Source organism: Sciurus carolinensis, chromosome 4 (assembly GCF_902686445.1).
Source record: "Sciurus carolinensis chromosome 4, mSciCar1.2, whole genome shotgun sequence".
In the NCBI taxonomy this organism is placed as follows: Eukaryota; Metazoa; Chordata; class Mammalia; order Rodentia; family Sciuridae; genus Sciurus; species Sciurus carolinensis.
Window position 1 is genome coordinate 11,753,408 of NC_062216.1, and position 27,853 is coordinate 11,781,260.

Below are 27,853 nucleotides of genomic sequence, written 5' to 3' on the forward strand. Positions count from 1 at the left end.
TATGTAGAACAAAAAACAACAGATCTATGTTTATCTAGAACATTGTCTACAATATCACTGAGTTTTTTTAAAAGTTACAAAGCATGTTTGACACTACTTGTATAAATAAAATAAACAAGGAATTACAGAATAGTTACCAAAGCTTAGAGAGACCAGGTAACAGACATTATGACAGTCATTAGCACTAAAGTAATGATAACCTTTACAAAGAGAAGAAAGCAGTGAGGTTATTCATTACATACTATTCAAATACTAACATGGAAAGACTGACAAGCATAATACCTAGGGCTGTGTGGAATTCCTGGAGCTCTCACATGATGATGGTAGGAGTGCAACATGGCATACTCACCCACTTTGGGAAAACAACTTCAATTTAAAGTTAAAATATGTTCTGTGTTCACTCAAGTGAAATAAAAACTAATGTTCACACAAAAACCTGGATGCAAAAGGAATCTGAAGCTTTATTTGTCATCACTCAACAATGGAAACAACCCAAATGACCCTCGACTTGGGAATAAACAAATATAAAGTGGTATATCCATACTCTGAGAGCACTGAATAATATACGTAGGAACAACTACTCATAGAAGCAATAGCACAGGGAAAACCTCAAAATGCATTGTGCTAAGTGAATGAAGTCAGATTCAAGGGCTACATCCTCTATGATTCCATTTATGACATTCTAGAAAAGGCACAAAGAAGAAAAAACAGATCTGTGGTTTAAGGAGCTATACAGGTGGGGTACTGACTACAGTGAGGCCTGGAACTTTTCATAGTGACAGAACAACTTTGGTCTCCCCCCCACCCACAATATCCTTATTTTATTTATTTTTATGTGGTGCTGCAAATCGAATCCAGTGCCTCACACTTGCTAGGCAAGTGCTCTACCACTGAGTTAGCTATAACCCTAGCCCATGGCTTTGGTCTTAATTGTGGTGCTAGCTATGTTTTTGTGAAAGTTTGAAGCACTGTGCACTAAAAAGGGTGAGTTTCACAGTATGTAGACTATACCTTAGGAAAAGAACACAATCCTGATACTGGAATCTCATCCCAGACACTCTAAAATCCTAATCTGATGTTTTACTTACTTGTTACACACTTCTTTCCTGATTTAAAACCTTCAAGGGTCCTCTAAGGATTATCATATTTTTAAAGGACTGCTTGGCATTCAATCTTCTCTGGTTGCGTTATGAAGCATTCAATACTCTTGAAACATTATGTCCCGGTTAAACTACTAAAATAATCCAAAAAATTTTTGTCAATGCACAAAAATGCTAATGTTTTTAAGTTCTCTACAGAGTTAGAAAATAAGAGAAACATCAAATGTTCTTTCTCTGCCAATACCGTTTTGCCCTAATTATTCCTGAAACCTGCCTCTCCTTTTTACCTCTTTTCCTTAAGCCCTGGTTTTTAATTAATTGTCAAGTAAGACCAAAAGACACGAGATAAAATTACAGCTCTGCTTTAAGTCAATTAATTTTTATGATCTTCAAATCTGTTTGCAGAGAGATGGACAGATGTCTGTCTTCAGAGGATTTATCTTTCACAGATCATATGCATTATCCATACACTTAAATCAAAACACATGAGGAGGAATAAAAGCAAATAAGGCCTGGAGAGAAACAACATGCTCTTACTATGAAACTTCTAATATGGAAAATTAAAAGACCTGAAGGGACAACACACTGGCAAAAGTTGCATAACTATGATCACAGATCTCCACTAGAGAACCTAGAATTCAAGAACAATGATTCTTTAGTGAAAAATACTTTCAGTAAGTTACAAATCAGTCAAAGATGAAATGGGAATGGAAGGGAGACAATGAGGAAGAACACTTTCTGCTCTAGCAGAAAGCAGCACTGCAGCAGAAGGAAATGGTGTTAGAGATTCTTGCATCACCCATCAGGATCCTGCTACATTTGAGATGGGCTCTGTGTTACTCTCTCTTCCAAGGGCATGCCCCCTATAACCTAAGGTCCTCTACTAAGCTCTGCCTCTCTCTCTCTTAGAGAGAGGGTGTGCTACGGATTGAGCCCAGGGCTTTGTGCAAGTTAAACACATACTCTATGCCCCCTGCCCTAGGTGCCAACTCTTAAAGGACACAAGGGTTCTGGGGACCAAGTTTCCAAGACATAAAACTCCTGGGATATAAATTACACTCAAACTAGAGCAGGTATTTTCTCACTTTTATAAAGTCAGAAACTACTGTGCTGTAAGTAGTAACATACAGACTCTAACAGAAGATTTCCCCATTTTTCAAACGTTATGGAACAAAAGCTACACAGCATGAGAGTTAACCAAGATGAATCTTTTACGCCATAAATTTACTTTAGCACAGTCTTAGATTTACAGAGGCACTGCAAAGATGGTACAGGAATTCCTGTATACACCCCTTTACCTAGTTCCTCCACTGTTCATATCTTGCATTACTATGGTACATCTGTCACAGTTAAGGACCAATAACTGGTCATTATTAACTGAACTCTGTAAAACTACAGAATCACATTTCACTAGTTATCCCCTAATATACTGTATTTCTGGGTTCTCATCCAAGGTACCATATTATATTTAGTCATCATTATCTCCTTAACTTCCTCTGGTGAGTTTCTCAGATTTTCCTTGTTTTTGATGACCTCAGCAGCTTTGAGGAGTAAGTAATGGCTAGAGGCTTTGAAGTATGTACCTCAATTTGGGACTATCGGATGCTTTTTATCATTGCTGTGATACAACTATATGTTACTAGCAGAATAACCAGAGTAGGACCATTCATATCCCAGCATTATTAAGGGTGCAACCTATTTACATGATTTATTGATAATAATCTATATTATCTGCTCAAGGTACCCTTTGCCAGGTTTTCTCCTTCATAGTTACCCACTCCCAATACAATGTACTGAGCACAGCCCACATTCAAAAGATGGATGGTTTGAAGCCTTATCTGTTTGAGGGAGGAGTACCTACACAAATTGTTTGGAATTCTTTCATATTTAAAATTTATCTCTTCTTCCTCATTCATTCATCAATATGAGCACATGGACGTTTCCTTCCTACTATAAGAGATGATCTAATACTATGTATTTACTGTGCTCAAATTGTTCCAGATTTGTCTACTTAGAGCTCTTTCAGGATGGTTACTGAAACCCTTTCACAGGTCTTACCCTTTGGTTTTTTAATTTTTAACATTTTGAGAACTTTAAAAAATAGTTTACTGCAACACATTCATAATATTACCACAAATGTTAACATTATTTATTCCTTCATTCTATATCTTCATACTAATTTTTAAGAATTGGACTCTGTCAGTGAGTTGTGAGATTAGTATAAATACACTAAGAACAGAGGTAATAACTATAGTAAAAGTTAAAAACCATACAAATTCCTTGGAACATCTGACTATCAAAGATTTCTGTCCTGCAATTGAATTTTTCATGTAGTCAACTGAGGTTTTAAAAATTAAGAAACTGCATGTGTTAGCTTACCTACATGTTTTTACCTAAGATTGCAACTTGCAATTCCTATTAATCTAGGACTTGTTCTTTTCTTTTCAGATATTGGGAAGTAGGGATGAGAACACAGCAGATACACAGATCACCTCTGTCTCTGTTCAGCATAAGGATGTACCCTCAAAACACTCTGGTATACAAATCAGATTCTCACACATTCTCATTTTGATCTGGTTTGTTTCAACACGAGAGCTCTCATTAAGAAACATGCTGTTTTGTTTTGGCACATGATTCATTTTCATCATCTTTTCACTAGTCTCACAACTAATTAGAATGATTAACTCAAATTTCTTCCCATTGGCTCATTCCTCCCCCATGTGAGAAAACAGTTTTAAGGGAGGATGCATTAATAAATGCTAGTTTCTTGCTAGAGGGAAAGAGTACAGTTATTTCCCTGCAGACCTCTAGAGGGAGCTCGAAGTTCTTGTTATTTTTTCCCTCCAAGGTCAGGATACTCCTCCCACTGCTATGTGGCATGTACAAGATTTAAGGATGTTTTATTATATCACCCTGAAGAGCAAGTCACGTTTGTGCCATCCCTTTAGGAATTTCTCCCGCCTCAGAAGTGAGTAAGGCTTATCACCTGCTCCTGGGAAGCAGGCCCCAAACATTTCTTCCTCTCCCTTCAACAGACTCCTGTGACTTCCTCTTCACACTTTTCCCAGTTGGCACTGATTAGGACATTCTTCCTGTACCTGAGAGGCTGCAAGGAAGCCTGAGAACAAAAGTTCCCTCCTCTTACTCTGAGTGCAGCAGCAGGTCAGTGTGTTCCCACCTCCTTCATGTTACAGAGTACACAGAATGCAATGTTTGTATGGTACAGTATAAAGGTATGATTGAAGGAAGCTGCTTGTGTTTGCCCAGGTCCCACTCAGACAACCCATTACCTTCACCTGTACCACATTCTCAGGGCCACATCTGTAAGGAACTCACACAGGAAATGCCCTGAAGTCAGACGATCATGGACCCCACTTCACTGTTTTATGACCTTAAGGAATAATTCAGCTTCATAAAGACTGTTTCCTCATTTTTAAAAACCCTTCTCAGAGTTGCTTTGAGGGTTAAATACAGGAATAAATGTGAAGAATGTACGTGTATGATGTACATGGTTAAAGCACAGTGGTTAAGTGGACATTTGTGGCATTTGGACTTTGCTACTGAAAGCAAAAATAAAGCCTTGTTTCTAGACATGGGGTCAATCTAGCCCAGATAAAGTTCTCCAAATGGTCCAATTTTAGCTCATGGGAATCCAAGGCTAAAGCCCAAGCAAGCGACAAGTATTAGTTGCCTTGCTTTGTTGCCTCTTTGCAGGTAGACTCACAGAGGCCTCAGAGAGGAAAACATCCTGTGTGTCTCTTAGCTAAAACATCACCTCAGCTTCACTATGATTTTCAAGTACCACGTCATAGAGGTATAAGTATTTAAGGAATAAGATAAGTGCTACTGGCCTTTATAATAGCCTTTCCTCAACCTGACTCAGTAAACAAGAACATGTCATGTGATCAGCTCAACAAAGACCACTGGCTATCATTGCTTAGACAGAACCTACATTGTAATGTTGTCATGAGAGTCAGGGTCCATAGGGTAATTTCCAGAGATGTGTTCTGGAACCAGTCTCCCTTCTTTATAACTTGTTCCTGGATAATCTGAAATCATGTTTGGATAAAATGGAATGGAACCATACCCTCCTGCAACAAAGAACAGAGAGATAAAAAGTTGCTAATACATTGAGTCTAACAGACAATAAGCCTGGGTGTATAACTGCTATATAAGTTAGAAGGAAGAGCTATAAATTGACCATTCTAAAACTGAAGTTAGTTATCATCATCATCATTAGATGTTCACCAACTTTTAACTGGCTCATAAATAATTCCACAAAGCAAATAAAGTTTAGTGCCCTATCAAATATAATGCAAATTGTTTCTCATGAAGTGCAAAGTAGTACTACACAAAGGTCCTGCATCTATTTCTTACTGAGGAAATTTTATAACAAGAAATGGTATCCAGTTATTAGTACCTGCCTAAAATATTTAAACTATGATTATTGTGGTCATGCCATAAGACTCAGAACATAACTTCACTGTTCATCTACCTTGGTAGTCAAGTCACACACAATACAAATTTGTTTTATGATAGGATTTTCCCAGCTTCCCCACAAACTGGATAAGCAGCAGAATATTTGGAAGACAGGGCTAGAGGTTTTTAGGTGTGTTATAGAAGACCTTATTCCAATGGCAAAAGGCAGCTTACTGGGAGTTTTAACTAAGAATAATCCAATGAGATGTGTGCCTTGGATTACTCAAACTCAAATGAAGAGAATTGGGAATTGAGAGGAAGCAGAGGAAACAACTGGAGAGCAATATGGAGTCACTCCAGAGCTCTGGTAAGCAACAATAATGATCTCAGTCAGTAAAATGCAGTAATATTATCAGTAGCAGGCAACATTAAATGTACTCCCCATGCAGGTATTTGATCCTCACAGACAACAAACCTAGATAAAGCTGGGTATATTAACATACCCACTTAACAGATGAAGAAACTAAAGCAAGCCAGGCACAGTGGCACACATCTATAATCCCAGTGGCTCAGGAGGCCAAGGCCCTAAGCAACCCAGGGAGACAGTCTCTAAATAAAACATAAAAAAGAGGCAGGAATGTGGCTCAGTGGTTAAGCAACCCTGGGTTCAACCCCCAGTACTACAAACAAACAAACAACAAACCCGCCCCAAAACCAGAAGTATCCAAGTAAGGAGCAGTGGTGCACACTGTATTCCCAGTTACTTGGAAGGCTAAGGCAGAAGGATCCCAAATTCAAGGCCAGTCTCAGCAACTTAAGACTCATCAATCAATCAATTAAATAAAAATATATGGAGACAAGGGTGCAGAATTGAACAATTTTAAAAATATGCATACAAAACAAGGCTTGATAATTGATACAGTAGAGGAATCTAAATGTGAAAACCAACAATAACATCTAGGTACTCATGCTGGCTGAAGGTACATTACTGATAGGTAGATATTTACAAGTATTAATTAACAGCATCTAAGTGAAGATACAACTTCAGGTTAAAGAAAAAAGATACATGGCTAACTAATCCAAGAGTATGTCAATGATTTCATCAAAAATCTTAACAAAAAGAAATGCCTTATTTACTTTTTTTTAAAAAAATTTTAAGTTGTTGATGCACACTTATTTTATTCATTTATCTACTTGAGGTGCTGAGAATCAAACTCAGTGCCTCACACATGCCAGGTAAGTGCTCTACCACTGCGCCACAACCCCAGCCCTTGTATTTTTTAAACATTTTTTGCAGTTGTAGATGGATAGTATGCCTTGATTTTATTTATTCATTTTTATGTGGTGCTGAGGATTGAACAGCGCCTCACACGTGCTAGGCAAGTGCTTTGCCACTGAACTACAGCTCCAGCCCCCTTATTTACTTTTAAAGGAAAAGAATTTAGTTCAATAAATTATTTTTTGCTCTTCTTTTTTAAAAAATCATTTTCCTCTCAGTTCTGATGAGTTAGCTCAGAAGAGTCCCTGATTTGGTTTGTACCTAAACTGCAATTCACTGTCTTCAATATACTTCACAAACAATTCTAATCATGTTTTTCAAATGATCTGAAAAGTATTTTCACAGAATTCTACTTTCTGAGATGCAATTTCTCTTTCACAAATCTTAATGAAAAAGATTAAACACTAAGGGTTGTCTCACTTAGGCTGTTCATTCTTCTGATTCTCAAAACTGATCTTGGGCTGGGATATAGCTCAGTGGAAGAGCGAGTAGAGTGCTTACCTAGCAATCTTAAGGTCTAGGTTTGACCGCTAGCACTACAAAATGAAACAAAACCTGATCTTGGGATTGGAGGTGCAACTCAGTAGAACACATAAGGTTCTGGGTTCAATTCCCAGCACAAAACACCCCCAGCCCCACCCCGCAAAGACATTACTTCTTCCAAAATTTTTTTAATTTGTTATTTCACTTTTTTTTTTTTTTAATGGTGTCAGGGCTAGAACCCAGGGACTCATACATGCTAGGCAGATGCTCTAATACTGAGCCACATCCCTAGTCCTACTTTTGCTTTCTTAGACAAATAATATACTAAGTATTATGTACTATACATTATTCCTGGGGGCTGGGATACAAGAGTAAATAGGAGAGCCAGGCATGGTGGCACAAGCTTATAATCTCAGCTACGTGGGAGGTTAAGGCAGGAGGATTACAAATTCAAGACCTACCAGGACAACTGAGTGAGGCCATGTCTCAAAAAGAAAAAATAAAAAGGGCTGGGATGTAGCTCAGAGATACAGTGCTCCTGGGTTCAATTCCCAGAATGGTGGGTATGTGTGCCTGTGACATAAAACAGACAAAATCTGTCTTCATCGACTTTATGTTCTTGTGATGGGAAGAAACCATAAACAAATGAATAATAAATACAAATTATATCAAGTAGTGCTCTAAAAATATAGACACAAAGAGAAGAGACAGGCTCTATGAGAAGGTTATGTAGGCAGAAGCCAAAGTTAAATAAGGGCAAGAGAGAGGATAAGCCAACTAAATGTGTTAAAGGAACGCGGAGAGACTAAGGAGAAGTAAAGTTGGCAAACTTGATAAAAGCAAGAAAGTCAAGAAGACTAACAAAAAGTAAGAGAAATGACAGTGAGAATGAAACACCTGGTCAAAGCCAGACTGTACAGAGTATTGCAGGCCATGGAGAAAGGACTGTGGGTTGTTCTAAGTGTGAAAAGAAGTCACTAGAGAGTTCCTAATTTACGTTTTAAAGTGACTATCAGGCCAGGCCTGTACAGTGGCACATGCCTGTAACCAAGAGGCCCTGGGGCGGGAGGCGGCTGAAGCAGGAAGACTACAAGTTCAGAGCCAGCCTTGGCAACTTAGTGAGGCCCTAAGCAACTTAGTTAGACTGTCTCTAAATAAAATATTTTTAAAAGGGCTGGAGATGTGGCTCAGTGGTTAAGTGCTTCTGGGTTCAATCCCCAGTACCAAAAATAATAATAATAAAAAAAGGACTATGGGTAAAACTGGAACCATTTTCTTAAGTTATTACTGTTGCCTAAGTAAGAAACGAGAATGGTCAGGACTGGAAGACAGTCACAGACAAATGACTTCAGAACACATTCTGAAGATGGTACTGCCAGAACTCAAGGGTTGAAAGTCAAAGGATAGTTCCAAGATTGTAAAACCAAGCCCAAGGAGGAAAAAGGCAGTGCCATTTACTAAAAGAGACCCAGGAAAGAGTAAGTTTGGGGCAAAGAGGTGCTAAATATTCCATTTTCACATCTTTGCTGTAGATTTTTGACTGGAGATGCAAGTAGAAATGTCATACAGTAGAAGCTAGATAACTCTGAAAGCCATAGGGAAAAGAAGATATAATCAGGATATCATCAGTTTATTGAAGACATTTGACATTTAAAGGTGATTTACTAATGAGTGAGGATGGACAAAGAAAACCAAAAATTTGGTCTGAGGATTAAGACTTGAGCTTGCCTACATTTAGCAGCTGAAGAAGAACCATGCAGAAAAGGAGATGACTGCACAGGAACTGCTAATGAGGTACAGAGAATATTTCTGGAAGGTAGGCAGAGACAATTTCATTTGAGTGAAATGTGTGATTCTTAACTGTTGACTCTGAGGCAGGTAATGCACTTACTTTAATTTTAACTAAAGTAAAGGTAAGAGCCAAACATGCTTCATGGCACCACAATGGACAGAACAGTCCTAGCATTTAATTACAGAGGATATATATACCTAATATACTTTCCTTTGCAGGTTACTTGCTTCCTCAATGGATACATGCACTATTTCTATAGGCTAAAATTTTTAAAATCCATTAATGTATGTCATCTATTTTGTCCAGTCTTTACTTATCTATTAAGAGAATAATAGTAACAGGCCCTATCACACAGGGGTTGTACGGAATATTAAATGAGTTTCAACATGCCAAATAGTTGGCAAAAGTAAGTTTTCAATAAATGTCAGCAACATTCCATGAGCCTTTTGATCTGTTGTCTTTGACTTAGGAAAATTTTTTTACTGTTTTTCTGACTTTATCTTTTATCTGTTTGTTCTGACCTCTCATACTAAACTTTGTTATAAGTTGGACATATTCTGTGTTTCTTATATTTTTGTTAACACTTTTCCCTTTTCTTCCTTTTATATTTTGGGAATATCTGTACCATTCTGCTGCTCAGAGTCAAACAGTTAAGAATCACTCATTTCACTCACATCTTTCCTGCTCTACCAATTCTATCAGATGCCCATTAGGCTCCTGGAAAATACTGATTGTTCCTTAGATTTCAACAATTTTTCTTGTTTTTAGGAGTAAGTCTTTTTCACAGGAATTCACTTGCTCATACTCGTCATTTATTTTACACTTCTGAATCTGTGTGTCTATCATTTTGTGTATGTATACTCAAAGTGAAAGGCCCATGTTTATGTAATATTGGGAATCATACTGGGTTCAATCAGAAAACGTTAGAACCAGTTCAAATCTTTTAGACCTAGGAGGGAAAATATTTACATTATTACATTCCATATAATTCAAGTATTTTGCAGCTTAACAAATTACCCCAAAGGTAGCAGCCTAACAAAACATTTATTATCTCATAGTTTCTGTGGATCAGGACTCAGGATGTGACTACGATGGGATCTCCAGTTTAGTTTCTCAAAGGGTTGCAGTCTGTATGTCAGGTAGAACTGCTGTCATGTCAAAGCTTGACTGGAGAAGGATCCATTTTCAAACTTCCGCATGTGGCTGTTGGCAGACATCAGGTCTTCACTGGCTGCTGGCCAGGGACATCAGTTCTTTGCCATATGAACTCCACAGGGAAGCTCACAAAAATTATAGCTGATTCTCTCAGAGCAAGTCAAAGAAGGCAGTCCAAAACAAGCTGAAGGCTCTCTGTAACCTCATCTCATCTGAGACATCTCATCACTTTTGCCATACTTGCCGATCCAAGCAGAGGGAATCACAAAAGGACATGAAAACCAGAATGCAGTACTCACTGAGGCCAACTTAGAGGCTGCCCATCATACTTCCTGGTGGGGTTTTAGATCCAGTAATTACGTATGTAGCCAGGAAGTAAACAGTACTGTAAATCAAAGAAGGCAGCTTCAGAGAAATTTCAAATCTATGCTTCACAGCTAAGTATCTCTTTTCTGCCAGCTTGGGTAGACAGTTACTTTCTGCTGGTCATTTCCCCCTTGGTAAGAGTCATTCTAAACTGTGCAGTTTTTAATCCCTGCTTCAAAATGCAAAACCTTACCCTCAACCAACTGACCTATGGAGCACCCTTTAATTCTAACTCTTGCTACTCGATATAGGTCCTTTTTCTTACTCCCCAAGAGGGCTTCTCAACCACATAAATGAACACTAAGGCAGTCAGAAATGTCTCCCTTCAACAATTCTCGTTTGTACTATTTCCTGCCAAATTCTTTTCAGCTTAGTTATGGCATTCTTCCAGGGTTTCCAAGGATACTGAACTCTCCCCATTATGCTTGTTGGTCATTTCAGCATGTGTTTGTCTGTTTGTTTTAACACATGGGCTTGGATCACCATCCTCCACCAGAAGTCAACACAGTTATTTGTTTAAGTAAGGCACTTTACACATTCTTTAAAAGACTATGTTTGAATAAATGTGATAGGAAATGCACGGTAGTTTTCCTAGCCATACAGTTCAATTCCACTGTTGAATAAAGCAAAGATGTTTTTAAACCACACCATCAATTTCCAGGGTAGTTTCTTGTAGTAACCATTGCTGATTTCTGAAAAAAAATCAATGTCACTAAAACTGTTCAAAACATTTGTTTAAACTTAGTTTGAAAAATGACTAAATACAAAATAATGAGCACAGCAACATTTTAACAATGTACCTACAGCTGTGCAGCAGGATTGACAAATCATCCACTGATATAAACATCTACCCAACTACATAGCTAGCAGTGGACACCAACCATGAGAATACTGATCAAGGGGATAAGAAGGGTAGAATTGAAAAGAGTGACAAATGTTCTCTCTGAAACTCTGGCAAAAATGTATGGCTGACTGGATAACCAGAATTTAATTTGTCCTCTACTGGTGAATACTTAGGACACAGAATTAAGAAGGGTATTAATACAAATACATTAAGCTAAAAGATGACTACCACACATGGCTACACAGGACCTAACCTACCCAAACAGCTATACTGTATAGATACACTAGAGCAGAGTGCCAAGGATCAACCATGATCTCACCAGATTTCCAGGTGATATGTCAAAGGGAATCTTCAAGCATTTTAGCAATTTGTTTGAACAAAATAATTTGTTATGCTCACAGAATTGAAAAACACAAATTAATACACCAAATCAGTTGCATTTCTACATATCAACAATGTACAACCTGAAAAGAGAATTAAGCGAACAATTCCACTTACAAGAGATTTGCAATGAATAAAGTACTTAGGAATAAACTTATCCAAGGACTTCTATACTGAAAAATAAAAAACACCGCTAACAGAAATTGAAACACACATTAAAAGGAAAGACATCTATGTTCATGGATTAGAAGACCATCAAATTCCTACAAAAATCCTCAGGGTAACTACCTCAATTAGAAAAATTCACTAATGTATTCTACCATGGAACAGAACAGAGTACAGAAATAAACTCACATATACAGTGAAATGATTTTTGACAGTTTTCAAGACCATGAATGAAGACAAAAGATGCTCAATATAAACAATTAGGGAAATGCAAAATCAAAACCACAATGAGATAATGATGTGATGATGATATTTCAAACACGTTAGGATAGCTATTATTTTTTTTAAAAATCAGTGTTAGAGAGGATGTGAAGAAACTGTAACCCTTGTGTATTGCTAGTGGAAATTTCAAATGGTGCAGCTGCTTTGGAAAACATTAAGGTTTCTAAAAAAGTTAAACATAGAACTACTGTATGATCCTCTAACTGCACTTCCAGGTACACACTAAAAGCATTCAAGCAGGGCACGGTGGCATACTCCTATAATCTCAGTGTCTCAGGAGGCTGAGGCAGGAGGATCACAAGTTCAAAGTCAGCCTCAGTAATTTAGTGAGATGTGAAGCCAACTCAAGAGATACCTGGTCTCTAAATAAAACACAAAATAGGGCTGGGGAAGTGGCTCAGTGTTTGAGTGCCCCTGGTTCAATCCCCAAAAACCCCCACACCATCCCAAAAAAATGGGAAAAAAAAAAAAAAAAAAGAATCCAAAGCTTGAACTTGAACACATATCTGAACAATGTTCACAGCAGTACTAGTCAAAGAGCCAAAAGGTAGAAGCAATGAAAATATCTACCAAGAGATGAATAAGCAAAATGTGGTATATATGAATGATTAATTGTATTCAGTCATAAAAAGGAAATTCTGATTCATGCTACAACATGGATGAACCTTAAGAACATTACTACTAAATGAAATAAGCCAGTCGCAAAAGAACAAATAATGCATGATTCCACCTACTGAAGTACCCAGAGTAGCCAGATGCACAGTAAGCAGAACTGGGTTGTGAGGGGCTGGGGAAGAGAGGAATTGGGGTGGAGGTGAGGTTACTGTTTAGGAAGATGATAAAAGTGTGGATGGCTGTACAACGATGTGTATGTACTCAATGCCACTGAACTGTACATTTAAAAACGGCAAATCTTATGTATATTTTACCAGAATAAAAAAATTGTTATCTCACAATTGAGAAGTTCCAGTAGGACACAGAAATACAGGGTTGGTTAGTTCACTGACTTAATGTCAAAGATCCAGGTTCTTTTATTTTTTTGCATCTAGGTTCTTTTTATATTTTTAAATCCTGACTAAAGATAGTTACAGGGCTGGGAATTAGGATTCTCACTATGGGAAAAGTAAGATACAAATAGAGAATGGGGAAGTTAAAGAAGGCCCCTGTGGTATTCCATCTAAATTGGGGTATCAGCATAAACTGCTATTCAAAAAAATTTAGTACAGGGTATTCCAATCAATTACAAAAGTAGACAGAAGGAAGAGCCAGTGCAGTGACAGCACACCTGTAATCCCAGCAGCTCAGAAGGCTAAGGCAGGAGAATGGGGAATTCAAAGCCAGTCTCAGTGATTTAGCAAGGTGCTAAGCGACTCAGTGAGATCCTGTTTCTAAACAAAATACAAAAAAGGATTTGGGATGTAGCTCAGCAGTTGAGTGCCCCTGAATTCAATCCCTGCCCCCCGCCTCAAAAAAAAATAGAAGAGTGCAAAAAATGAGCCTATCACTCCAGAAAAACTCCTGGAGAATGCCAGGAAGAACACAAACTGATTCTTTGACCATGTGGAAAATTACACTAAAAGGTACAGAAAGAAATTGGTGATGGTAGATTTAAAAAAAGAAAGAATAAACAAGGTGATTACTAATTATATAGAGAAAATGTCATATTAGAAAAGAGAATTACGATGTATTAAATAGCAACAGTATATAATATTTCTCTGGACATTAATAATATCTACTCTTGCATTAGTTTCTATGGCTGCTGTAATAAATGAGAACAAATCTGGTGGTTTAAAAGTATCAAATAGATTCTCTTACAGTTCTGGAGGTCAGAAATTAAATTCAAGTTCCACTAGGCTAAAGCCACGGTGTGGGCTGGGCTGGTTCCTTTTAAAAGCTCAAGGAGTAAATTCATTTTCTTGCCTTTTTTTTTTTTTTTTAGCTCATGGAGGCCATCGCACTCCTCTGGCTAGTGACCCTTTCCTCACATCACACTCCAAACTAATGATGCCTGTGTGACATCTCCATCTTCCTTTAATTTTCTTGCCTCTCTTTCAGAGACCCTTGTGATTACATTTATAGCATGGTCAGGCAATCCAGGATAATCCCTCTATTTTAAAATCCTTAATTTACTCAACATTCACAGGTTGCAGGGATTAGGTTGTCAATATCTTTCAGGAGGGCATTATACAGTCTGCTATCAGTCTGAACACTGATTTAAACAGTTAAAGTGGTGTAATAGTATTGAGAAAATGGAGGAGAGGCAGGATAGAGCTCCATTTTTAGCTAACACTACATGTGAATATAAAAACTTTTATGTAAAAAACAGCCATATGAGCACACAGTTTAAAAATATGGAAAAAAAAAAACCAGAAAAAAACATTGAAAAACTTTGGGAAGTAAATTCAAGTTAAGAAAAACAGCAACAGAAAACTTTTAATTTTCCTTTTAAGCATTTTGAAACTGACTTTGAAAAACTATGAACATGAGCTACCCTAGTAAAGAATCAACCAAAAACAAAGCTTAGAAGACTGAGAAATCCTGACATGAGACTGAAAGGTATCTCAAGGCTAACAAAACAAACGAACACCACAGAGATAAAAGATTAAGGTTTCATTTCTTAAATTCATTCTTTTCACAATGCTGGGAAACAAGTACATTACGAGCAAAAGCACACCTTTACTTAGTAAGCTTTTGGCCTACACTAAACCTGAAAGACAAACACAAATTTTATATAACAACTAGAAATGGCTAATATGTAGTAGTGCGATGTAAAACACTCAAAAACTAGTATGAAACTCCCAAGGAGGTGTTTATTCAGTTTTTTATTTTAATTTTACAAACTGCATTTTGATTGACTGTACACATGTTTACTCAGTTTTTGAACAATGTTAGCTGATATGAGAATAGCACAACAGATCTACACAGTCATCAGAAATGCTGAGTAAAAGAATTAAGATATGACCTTACCTGGTCTACCTTCTCCCTAAAAAGGCTAAGTAACTTGGTAGCTCAAAGTGCTGACTACCTGCCACCAACAACAGCAACATTCATTGGGAGCTGGTTAGAAATGCAAAATCATAGGTTTCATCTCAGACCTAAATGTACAAGCATAAACTGATTTTAACAAGATTCTCAGTCGTCAAATGTTCATGGGTTTGATAAAATTTGCTTTCTATTCTCAGATTCCTGTAGAATTTTCTAAGTGCTCTGAATACATTTGTTGGCCTACTCAAAGTTCTAGTATAAGATTAGGATCATCACACACACAGTTGAGGAGAGGAAAGAGGGTAAAGGAAAATATTTCTAATGTAAAGAATTTACACATATTTACAATGCTGCCTTAGATAGTAAAAGGAGTTAACAGGGTTTTAGAACCACAGCAGTTCAATCACAAGAATGGGGAATTATATTTCATGTATGTATAATGTCAAAATACATTCTACTAAAAGAGAAATTAAAAAAACAAAACAAAACAAAACAAAACAAAACAAAAAAACCCACAGCAGTTAAGAAGGGTCAATTCTACCAGGTTTCCCTGATAGTACACCTTCAGATGCTCCCCGTCCCCATTCCACCTCTACCTGCTATGAGCAAACTGATACAGTGAAGGATTCTTTGCACCCCAGTGTGTTAAAGGTGCATGCAGCACAACCTCACCCAATTTTACCACTCCTGTGAAAAGGTTCAAAGTATACAATCACGGGGAAAAAAAAACAAAACCCTGAAGGAACTTAAAAGAAACAGAAGCTGGGCACCAACGCATGCCTGTAATCCCAGCAACCTGCAGGGCTAAGGCTGAGGATCACACAAATTCAAGGTCAGCTCCAGAAACTTAAGAGAACCTGTCTCAAAATAAAAAATGACTGGTGTGTGACTCAGTGGTTAAGCACCCCTGGGTTCAATCTCCAGTATATTAAAAAAAAAAGAGAGAGAGAGAGAGAGAGAGAGAGAGAGAAATGGATGGATGGATGGGGGAGGGGAAAAAAACAAGAAAAGACCACACTTCCTCCTAACCTAACCAAGCCAAGTGCTCTTCATTAATTCAATACATATTTACTGAAAATGCTAAACGATGTGCCCAAAACCCTGTAAACAATTAGTTAATCTGGATTTGCAAACTGAAAGGGATTTTTATTCTGTTGTCAGTCTGTTAATTTCTTAATCATGCATTAAATAACTGCACCCACTCAATTTTACAAGGGCTCAGTATGTGCCCAAATGAAGTACTCATGTCCATTTAACCCTTTGACTATCAAGGCAAGCACTATTATCCCTGCTTACAGGTAGGAAAACTGACACAAAGCAATGCTCAGGTGTTTGTTTCCTTAGACTGCCTGTCCACCATCACTTCACTTACAAAGCTTTGCCTTGCACACTGGTCTCCTGGACCCAAATGGTTCTTCTTGGAGCCTCATACAACTTCCCTCAGTTAGAATGCAGGATTCAAGGGAGGAAAAAGAACTATAACACTACAAATGAATAAGGAAAAGGCAAGCACCACCAAAGAAAAAGAGGACAGGAACAGTTATACACTTAAACATTCTCAAATAACTAGAAAATATTTTTCTGACTGGTTAATACTGTGCCAGGTATTGTCAAGATCAAGAAATGGACACTACCCTTTTGCTGCTGGAGGAGTGAAAAATCAACCCCAACTTTCTAAGGCAATTTGGCAATATATATCATAAGCCATGAAAAAAGATGACACCTTTTGACCCAGATCCTATGCCTTTAAATATATTCTTAATAAGAGTCTCACAGGATATTCATAATATTTATATCAAAAATCTTAATCTAAATTACATACACCAGATAGACATCCAGTTAAATATAATACAGCCATTTATCTTCTCAAATAAATTAAATGGAAAATATAAACTATACATGTTTGGGAAATATATAGTAACAGCAGAAAAAGAACATACTAGAAATATCTAGCTCTAAATGTTAACAGATTCTGTCTAAAAATTATGAGATTATATGTGATTTTTTACTTTTCATTTATATACAGTATATACAGACTTTAAGTCAGAAGAACCAAGGTTCCTTGGCTCTTTCACTCAACAACAGTATGATCTTGGATAAATTACTTGAGCTAAGCCTCAATTTCCTATACTACAAAATGAAAGTAATAGTTTGTCTTTAGAGACTAGTTGAGATGATTAGATGAGATAATGCATGTAAAGCACTTGCACTGAGACAGGTGGTTAGCTCAGTTTCTTGAGCACTTAGACTCTTATGCTTTTAATCAGAAAGTTACCTTTCCTTTACAGAATAAAAATTCTTAAGATTAACAAATTACTGCATAGTGAGAATTTAATGAAGCTGTATTCTCATCAACATAAGCAATATGCATTTCAGTTAACAATGTTAAAGCATTCCCAAGAAATCAGGCTGTGAATCAAAGATGGTGGACACATGAACACAAGGCTTATGCATTTACTTAACAGTTAAAAAGATATACTAGGATCTAGCCTACTCTATTGTCTGATATAGTCCTAACTAATCAATCAACAAAATGACCTGAACCCTTTGCTTGAACAATTAGGTTCATTCAGAAAAAGAAAAAGGCTTTGAGATTTAATTTAACATGGGATAAGACACAGATTCCAGGCCATCAATGAGTTTTCTTTTGCAGTACTGGGGAGTGAACCTGGGGACCTTATGCATACTAGGCAAGTACTTTTTTTTTTTGGTTCCAGGAAGTGAACTCAGAGGCACTCAACCATTGAGCCACATCCAGTCCTATTTTGTATTTTACATGGAGGCAGTGTCTGAGTTGCTTAGTACTTTACTTTTGCTGAGGCTGGCTTTGAACTCGTGATCCTCCTGCCTCAGCCTCCCAAGCTGCTGGGATTACAGGTGTGTGTCACCATGCTGAGTTTAGGTAAGTACTCATGAGCTACATTCCTTTTTATTTTGAGACAGGGTCTCAACAAAATTGTCAAGGCTGACCTTGAACTTGCAATCCTTCTGCCTCAGCCATACTATTGTTTTTAAAGACTTGAATATCTTACACATTATTATAAATTTCAATTAGCTTTAGAGTCCATTTATTGTGTATCTACATGCACAATCCAAAGGTGTACAACATTCTCAGCAACTCACTCTTCATACAGAAATCACAGCCAAGTTAAATTTAAAAAAAGGTAACTTCTCAGACAACTCATTTCTAAATCAGGGCCTAGAGACCTTGCCTAATAATTCATGGATTTCTGGATACATCCTTCTTCAAGTCTTAAGATGATGAAAATACCTTGTTAACCTCTGGTACTATATATGGATTTACCATTATGGGTACCTACTAAGTTAAAAAAAAAAAAGTTAACAAAATATATTTGCTGTATAACTGGTTTGTCAAAAAAAGGTGTAAACCAGATTTGATTAATAAAGTGAAGAAAACCCAATGTAGAAGTAGTCTGTGCATGACACAGAAGTATTGCAAAGTTTAAGGTATTTTTTTTCCCTTTTGTAAATGCGAAAGTTTTTTAATTGGCTCTAGATATTCACTTTTATGAAAATGGGGCCAGAGATTCCTACCTCACCTATCCTCCAGATTACTTTTTAACTGTTACTGTTTTTTCAAAATTAGTGCTAAATTCAGCAGGTTTTGGTATATTCACAGAATTGTGCAACTCTCACCACTATTTAATTCCAGAACATGGTTTCCATTACCCCTTGGAAAAAAATCCTGTATCTACTGGCCAATTGTTCCTGCATTCCTAATCCCTTCCCCTCCCCCTAGTCCCCCTGGCAAATACAAATCTACCTTTTATCTCAATAGATTTGCTTATTCTGGACATTTCATATAAATGAAATAATACAATATATGGCCTTACATGATTGGCTTCCTCACTCAGAACAATGTTTCCAAAGCTTAGCTATGAGGTAGCACATATTACTACTTCTTTTCTTGTCTGAATACTATTGCATTGTATAGATATCCTACCTTTTCTTTATTCATTCATCAGTTGATGGAGCGTTGGAATTGTTTCCATTCCTGGGCTATTTATTATGAGTAAGATTGGTATAAACATCATGCACTAGTTTTTTAAATATATACACCTAGGTGTTGAACTGCTGGGTCATCTGGTAAAAAATCTATGTTTAACTTTTAAAGAATTGCCAAACTGTTAAAAATGGAGGGTTGGGGCTGGGGATATAGCTCAGGAGTACAGTGCTTGCCTAGTATGTGCAAGGTCCCAGTTCAATCCCCAGCACCAAGGGGGGGGGGGGGGGGTTGGGGAGGGTGATGGGAAGCAAGAAGAAAAGTTAAAAGACTTGTAGGTTACTATAAATATTTACCTGGAGAAATTTCCAGTAAATTACTAAATTCCAACTCAACCATTTGAAAGCACTATCTGGACTTGAGATAGTGATTCTTTCCTCTAACCTCAAGAAACAACTAAGTATTTGTACTACAGCCCCATCTCAATATCAAGTAGGACAATAACTTGTAAAAAGGAAAATAAATTGCTATTCACACCCCAGTCATTACCTGTGAAATTTTTCAACAGGATCTCATAGTACCACAGATAGGTTGATGCCAAGAGCGAAAGTGTTGTGGAAAATGCTCATTTTCAAGAAATTCATCCTTTTACTATACCTAAAATGTTTTCTATCTTCTTCACATTCTGCACAGAACTGAGTATTTAACATATACTTTTTGTAGTCACTTAGCTGAATAACTGAAGTTTCACCTTAGCTCTACCTAGTCCTCAGGGAAAACAGAAACTTTTACAAAATCAAATGGTATTTCTAAAAACTGAAACACAGAAGCATAAAAAGTAGAGGGATCAATTTTACTAACTCATAACCTTAAGTTTAACAGCTGCCCAAGTTCTCTGAGCTTTGGTGTCCAACATAATATAACAACAGCATTGCTTACTTCAAAAGGCTACAGTAAATATTATGTGCATGTATGAATATGTAACAACAAATTCCATCATTATGTATGACTTTTATGCACCAATAAAAAATATGAAGACAAAACCAAAAAACTACTATAAGAAATGCATCTTTGATCACTCCTTATCTACAATTTCATTTCAAAGAAATGCAATGAATTTATCAAATTTTCCTATTATCCTGATGACTTTGCTTAGTAAAATATACATATACTGGTTGTTCCTACTAATATAAGAAATTTTACAGTCATGGAATGTGAGTTATGAAACCCACAGGATTTTCTTATTTTAAACCAGATGCTGCAAAATAAATGAAGTGAAACTTTGGTCAAAATTTTGGATTTGGTCTAATCCTATCTTGGAATAGCCTATTAAGATAAACTGGTGATAGTTTTCAAACTGTTAGTCTGAGATAACAGATTTGTGTCAGCAGTACCAATACCCACTCTAATATTCTCACTGCTGATACTTTGATGTTCCGCCTAGAACTCTTCCTGTCATCCCCCAATCACTTAACAAGGAGTACCTACCCATTCCTCCCTCAGAACCCCAGACATAAAGTCACTGTATAATGATGGGGACATGTTCTGAAAAACGTGTCATTAAGCGATTTCATTACTGTGCAGGCATCATAGAATGTATTATATACCTGCACAAACCAAGACGGTTATGATGCCACTAGGCGATATAATCTTATGGAATCACCTTCACATAAGTGGTCTACTGATGACAGAAACGTTACGCCGTTCATAACTGTATATAACAAGATTAGCCCATGGAAGTTTAAAGGTGGAACCAAACATCACGACATATGCTACAACAAGGATGAACCTTGAGGGCATGTTCAAAGAAAAAGTCACTAAAAATTTTCATGGTTCCATTTTAATGAGGTATCTAAGATAGTAAAATTCATAGACAAGGAAAAAGGAATGAGCTAGGAGGAAGGTATAGTTGTCTTATGGGTAAAGTTTCAGTTTTGCAAGATGAAAAAGTTTTGGAGATTGTTTCACAACAGTGTAAACAAAGTTAACACTGAGCTATACCTTTAAAAATGGTTAGAATGGGGCTCAGGTTGTGACTCAATGGTAGAGCATTCTAGCACCTGTGAGGCCCTGGGTAATAATTCTCAGCACCACAGAAAAATAAATGTATTGGGCCCACCTACAAATTAAAAAAAAAAAAAAATATATATATATATAAAAACATGATGATAAATTTTATATTTTTAGAATAAAAAATGAAGATACCAGGGAGCAAAAAAATTTCATTTAAAGAAGTAGTTCTAGTTTATAGCAGCTCAATTCACAATAGCTAGATTGTGGAACCGACCTAGATGCCCTTCAACAGATGAATCGATAAAGAAACTATGGTATATATACACAATAGAATATTTAACCATAAAGAATAATAATATTATGGCATTTGCAAATAAATGGATGGAATTGGAGAATATCATGCTAAGTGAAATAAGCCAATCCCAAAAAACCAAAGGCTGAATGTTTTCCCTGATAAGCAGATGATGACATATAATGGGGGTTGCGGGGGAGAAGTGACAGAAGAATGGAGAACTTTAGATCACATAGAGGGAAGAAGAGGGAGGAGGGAGGGGTATGAAAAATGGTGGAATGAGACAGACATCATTATTCTATGTACATGTATGATTACATGAATGGTATGAATCTACATCGTGTACAACCATAGAAATGAAATGATGTACCCCATTTGTGAACGATGAATCAAAATGCAGTCTATAAAAAATAAAAAATAATTTAAAAAATTAAAATAAAGCAAGCAAGAAAGAAGTGTTCTACCACAAGGGGAAAAAAAATTCCTCATATGTCAAGGGGGAAAAAAACAAAGGGCAGGAGCAGGCAATCTCTTCACTACTATCAATTCCTGTACTTCTACATGCTACATCACTTCACTAGATAAAGAATTTGACATGATTTATGGCCTACAATAGCCTGTTTCTCTTGAAACAGAGCCTTCCCACTCTAATATAGGAAATACGAGATTCCTCAATGCCACCTTATAAACTCATCTACTTTAGGCAGTAAGACTCTTACCTGTAGTAAGCTAGAAAAAACAAAGGTAACACCAAAAAGGTTTCTACTTTCAGGTAGAGCAGATCTGCTGTGAACTTAAATGGCAGGTTCTAAAAAGTTACTATGGCTCAGATTTAACCTTATCTCAGATCTTCAGAAAATCTTTCCACCAATCCCTTTTATCTACTCTAGTATCTGTATTTGTCTTATCTTTTTCTTTTTTATGTGGTGTTGGAGATAAAAACCACAACCTTGTATATACTAGACAAGTATTCTCCCAAAGAGCTACATCCCCAGTACTAGCTTTTTTCAATACAGAAGAGTTTAGATGTCCTCTGAATGAAGTATAAAATGTGCAACTGGTCCAAAATCCAACATATCGCTTTAACATTTTGGCCAATGAAAGCAGTTTTTAATTTAGAAAGAAAAATGGAAAGACATTAAATCTGTCAAGTCCAATTTCTTAGAGAAGATTCATCCCTCTAATACAATATTAGGAACAGTACTACAATGTTTCTTAAGAAATATTTCCTCCTCAGTACCAAAAAACCCATCATAACCATACAAAATACTGTTGATTCTTCAAACTTAAGAGTCCAATAGAAGAGTTTCGGTAAGTACATAAACACAAAGAAACAATAAGTAAACAGCAAATTTCCTTACACAAGATTGTTGGTCATAGTCTAAATTGTTTATGAGATCTTTTAGACTTTGGAAGAGAAAAATCCAGTTGATAATTGAATGTTGGCAGGGAATTTAATCAATAGAAACTAACTACAAGAACATAACCATTGGTATCTTGGCATATAGAAGACTTGAGGAATGATTTGCCAAGGGCTGCACACATGCCAAGAGTGAAGCTCTAGGTGAAATTTTAAAAAGGGTAGAAAATAGTCACAAAAAAGTGAAAATTTTAGGCAATAGTTGAAAGGACAGTCTTAAAATGTGAAATTCAGCAACTATTTAAAAAAGAATTTTGCTGTACTTTAGTAGAATTTACAAAGGAAGAGTAACTAAACTCCCTTTATTAGCTATCAGAGTTGGGAAACAGTTACTATCCTACTTTTATGCCTTTCTTCCAAGACAACACATCAAATGGTTACATGTTGGGTTCCAAATACCGCACAATGTCAGGGTCATCAACTTACTTACAATGACCAAGAAGCCAACCTAGAAATGGCACTAAATCAGTCTCTGAAGTAGTTCAGTAATCCAACAGTGTTACTTAATGCTGTTACCTCAGCAGACACACTGTGGGAAAAAGCCCTAAAAACTTTTAAAGCTAGTGTTTTGACAAATATGTTATTAGCATTTAATCTCTGTAACAGAGAGGTAAGTTTAAAAATAGATACTTTAAAATCTTGAAGGTATCCTTGAAGGTATCCTTCCTCGCCAAGATCATCAGATGAACGAGCTTAGATAGATCTAATTTGGTATCTCACATACACAGTAAGGGAGACAACTGAAACAGTCTCTTGTCACAGACTCCACCTTTATAGGAGAAAAGCTTTATAGATTCCACACATGAAAGTAGTAGTACACTATCCTACACTTATCTTGTGGCTCATGAGACTCCTTAAAAAGTGTTACTAGTAAAATGAAATCTATTAACAGATCAAACTGATGGTCACCAAATTTTGCAGATAGCAGGATCTCCCTTACAGTCTTAAAACCTGAGCATACCAAAGGACATTTTAAATTTTTTAAAATACTGATTCGCTGTGAAATAGCAATATTCTCTGCACAATACAAAAATGTTAAGAAAAGGGACTATGTCTCCCCAAGCACACCACCCCCCACAAAACTAGAATGTTTTACATTATTGCAAATCTCTAACATCTGGCCTAACATAAGATTCTCTTAATTGCTTCTGTATTCAACATATGACAAGGTGTTGTGTCAGTTATAAGAAAATCCAGCTTCACTCAGATATGTAGTTGGAAAGAGAGGAGTTTTTAATAGATTTTTCAAGTGGTTATGGATATTCCTTTGATCCAGTACCTAGCTTGACAAATGATTTCTTAAAGGTCTGTGGAATCTGAAAGCATGCCACAATGGTCTGTAACATTAAAATCCAATGCCCTTTATTGTTCTTGTTACAATGCATGATTTTATAACATCACATGCACTGGTCAAATGTGAAACACTGATTCACTTGAGTAATGCAGGTTTTCCAAATGTTGACATTTCATCACACGGTACCAAAAACTGCATTCATTAATATTACTGATTTAGTGGGAAGTAAGTATTAATAGGGAAGTTGTCAAGCTCACCATGGAAGATACATGTTTTCCAAGAGTGTCAGTTGCCTAAAAGCTCAAATTTTATCATAGACAATAAATACTGCTCAATAAGGCAACGAGTCATCTGTTCATTTGAAAAAATGGATGTCGAATCTCCATGTCAGAATAACCAGTTTGAAAACAAAAACAAAAACAAAAACAAAAAAAGTTTCCATGAAAAGAGCTGTTAGTTCATTTCAAATCTCAAACAACTGCACTGACATTTCTCTGGACAACCACTATATACTGCTCCATCACTCTAGGTACACTTTCCATTGACACAACAGACATATACTCAAGTTGAGAGTTAATAGCTTTTACTGCTTCACTAAGGACATTCTTAAGTAAAACAGATATTTTCCAACTGCTAGTATATGACAATAATGATGATCATGACTACTGGCACTGTTTGGAGCCACTGCCTGATTCACCCTAAGATGTCTATGGGTTTACCCACATGGCTTTTCATCTTAGTGTCAGTAGGAAAATAGTTTGACTCTGAAGAACTTTTGAATGAGTTCAAGGGTTGCCTGACCACACACACAGAACCACTGGACTAAATGATAACTGCCTTGACAGTGGCTATAGACTAACCAAATAAAATACATTATGTATAATCACATACAACACAATTTTACATAAAACTTCAGAAGGTTTGTAAAGTCCTTATAATCCACTTATAGCACATCCCAGCTTAAGAATGTCATTAGCAAGCAAGGCATGATGGCGCACCCATGTAATCCCAGCAGCTCAGGAGACTGAAGCAGGAGAATCGCAAGTTCAAAGTCAGCCTCAGCAACTCGGCAAGATCCTGTCTCAAAATACCAAATAAAAAGTGCTGGGGCTGTAGCTCAATGTAGAGCACTTACCTAGCCTTTGCAATGGAATGCCCTGGTTCAATCCCCAACAGTAGGTGGGGAAAAACCCTAGTAGGCATTACAAATAAACTCCACTGTAAACAAGTCATATATCAGCAACCTCAAACACTCACCAGAATATATTTCAAGGCTGAAATAAATTATATGGGAAAAAAAAATTATATGAGTAAGATTTGAGGTAGATTCTAGCTGTACCACCTACACAAGTTAATAAATGAACTTTCTCAACAGTGTCTACTTCATAGGATTTTTGTGAATATTAATGAATGAATACACATAAAGCACCTGAAACACTGACTGGTATATGATTAAGCACTCAAACATGCTAGCTTCTGTGATTACCTAACACAGCCATGCTATGCCATTTCATCCAGGGCATTTATAGAAAATATAATCTGTGCCAGGCCTTTACCTGTATGTCCTTCTTCTAAGGAAGCAACTTGTGGTCCCTTGATTACTCAGTTTTAATTTCCATCGTCATCTCAGATAAGCAAAAAGACATTACAACTGAGGATATTAGCTAAAACATCTAGCTCTCATCTTCAATTTTTCCATTAAAGAACCAAAGAAACAAACTGTAGGTCACCTTCCTTCCAACTCAACTTTAAATCAGGCAAATATATATGTGCAAATATGGGAACCTCCTTTATTTTTTAATATTTATTTATTTATTTATTTTGCGGTGCTGGGGATCGAACTCAGGGCCTTGTGCTTGCAAGACAAGCACTCTACCAACTGAGCTGTCTCCCCAGCCCGGGAACCTCCTTTATTGATAAAATAAACTTTTTGCTTAGGATCTCATTGTTATTGTATTTATTCCAGTTTTCAGAGACTTAGCTTATTCTAAAGCTCAATTTACTGTTAGGAGTATTAAATAGTGAAATTTAATTTTCAACTCGTTTTAATAACTTGAGACAAAATGTCAACTAATATGCTTTCGATGACCATTATTCCTTTAGTAAGGAAATGGGGGAAAACTTAGTATCTTAAAACAAGGAAACTGTACAATATTACATAAATACTGTCACTGATATTTAATGGACACATGTATACTTCTGTAAGTGACACTGAGTGAGGTCTACTAGACTTAGTCAGCAGTAAAGCTAAAGGAAGGAGTGTGATGTCAAACAAAAGAGTGTTAAGTGAGACCTTTGCCACAGGTCACTGGGTTTTGGAATACAACTTATATGCCACTATTTTAAAATCCATAAAACAATTGGTTTCTACTATGTTTTCTATTAATTTACCCTCAGTGCCCAAATCTAACATGCATACTACTCTAAAACACAAGAGGAGAGAAATAACCTTAAATTCTGTTCATGTTGTAGCACTAAATAAATGGAATGAATTTAAAAGCCATTACATTTTGTGACACACTAAGAATCACCTGTTTCTCAAAACTTTACTTATGTCCTTATTTGAGGTCCATTTAGACTTTACCATTTAAAAAATATTTTTCAAGAACTAGTCCACAAGTATCAATGCTACCAAAAATAAGCAGGAAGCAAAGAGGGGAAAAGATATATCTGCATCCAAGTACCATAAAAATTCAGGCTTCATGTAATTAAAAATCATACCCTAAGGCTGGGGATATAGCTCAGTTGGTAGAGTGCTTGTCTCGCAAGCACAAGGCCCTGGGTTCAATTCCCAGCACCGCAAAAAAAAAAAAAAAAAATCATACCCTAAAATAATTTCCTATGAAAGAAAATCCTTATAAGATTATAAAGTGCGAACATGAGAGATACTATGATAACATTAAAATAATGTCGTACAAACATTACAAATACTAATACCACTTTCCAGATCACAACAGCCCTAAGGTCCTCTACAACCCTTCCTAGTCATAACTCCCACCCACCTACTTAAAGGTAACCCCTACACTGGTTTGAGGAGGGGGTTTACTGGGAACTGAGCTACATCCCCAGCCCTTTTCATTTTTTTCTCACATTAATTTATTGGTGCATTATATTTATACATATTGATGGAATTTGTTACATATTTGTACATGCACAAAATATACAATATAACAATATAATTTGGTCAATATCACAGCCCTTTTTATTTTTGAGACAAGGTCTCACTAAGTTGCAAAGGGGGGCTGGAACTTGCAATATTCCTGCTGAGGTGGGAGACGGGATTACAGGTATGTGCCACCATGCCAGGTCGCACTGGCTTTTACAGTAGTTATTTCATAGCTTTACATCATAGGTTTTTTGTTTGTTTGGTTTTTACCAGTTTCATATGAGTCTCTAAACTACAACTCAGTTCTGAGTATTTTTTTGAACTTTCTTACTAATGCAGAGAATAGGTATAAGACACATACATAAACTGTTTCCTTCATGTAGGCCAAGAAAAATTTTATCTTTTAAAGATAATTTCCCAGTTTCTTCACACCCCAATGACTGTCCCTTATTTGCTATAAACATTCAAGTAGTAATAATAAATAGCCAAACCTTTGAAAGGCTCTTATTATGT

The 27,853-nt window shown here is 36.6% G+C and overlaps 1 protein-coding gene across 2 annotated transcripts in view; it reads right to left on the bottom strand.

The window, feature by feature from the left end:
• The window catches only part of Ppp2r2a (protein phosphatase 2 regulatory subunit Balpha), a 61,157-nt gene that overhangs the window by 27,294 nt on the left and 6,010 nt on the right, over positions 1-27,853 (bottom strand). The window contains exon 2 of one of the 2 annotated variants that reach the window (XM_047548962.1): positions 5,053-5,191. The exons of the other annotated variant lie outside the window; for it this stretch is intronic. Coding sequence (XP_047404918.1) covers positions 5,053-5,068 — 16 coding nt within the window. The 5' untranslated portion in view covers positions 5,069-5,191. The remainder of the gene's footprint in view (positions 1-5,052; positions 5,192-27,853) is intronic. 2 annotated transcript variants of the gene reach the window in all.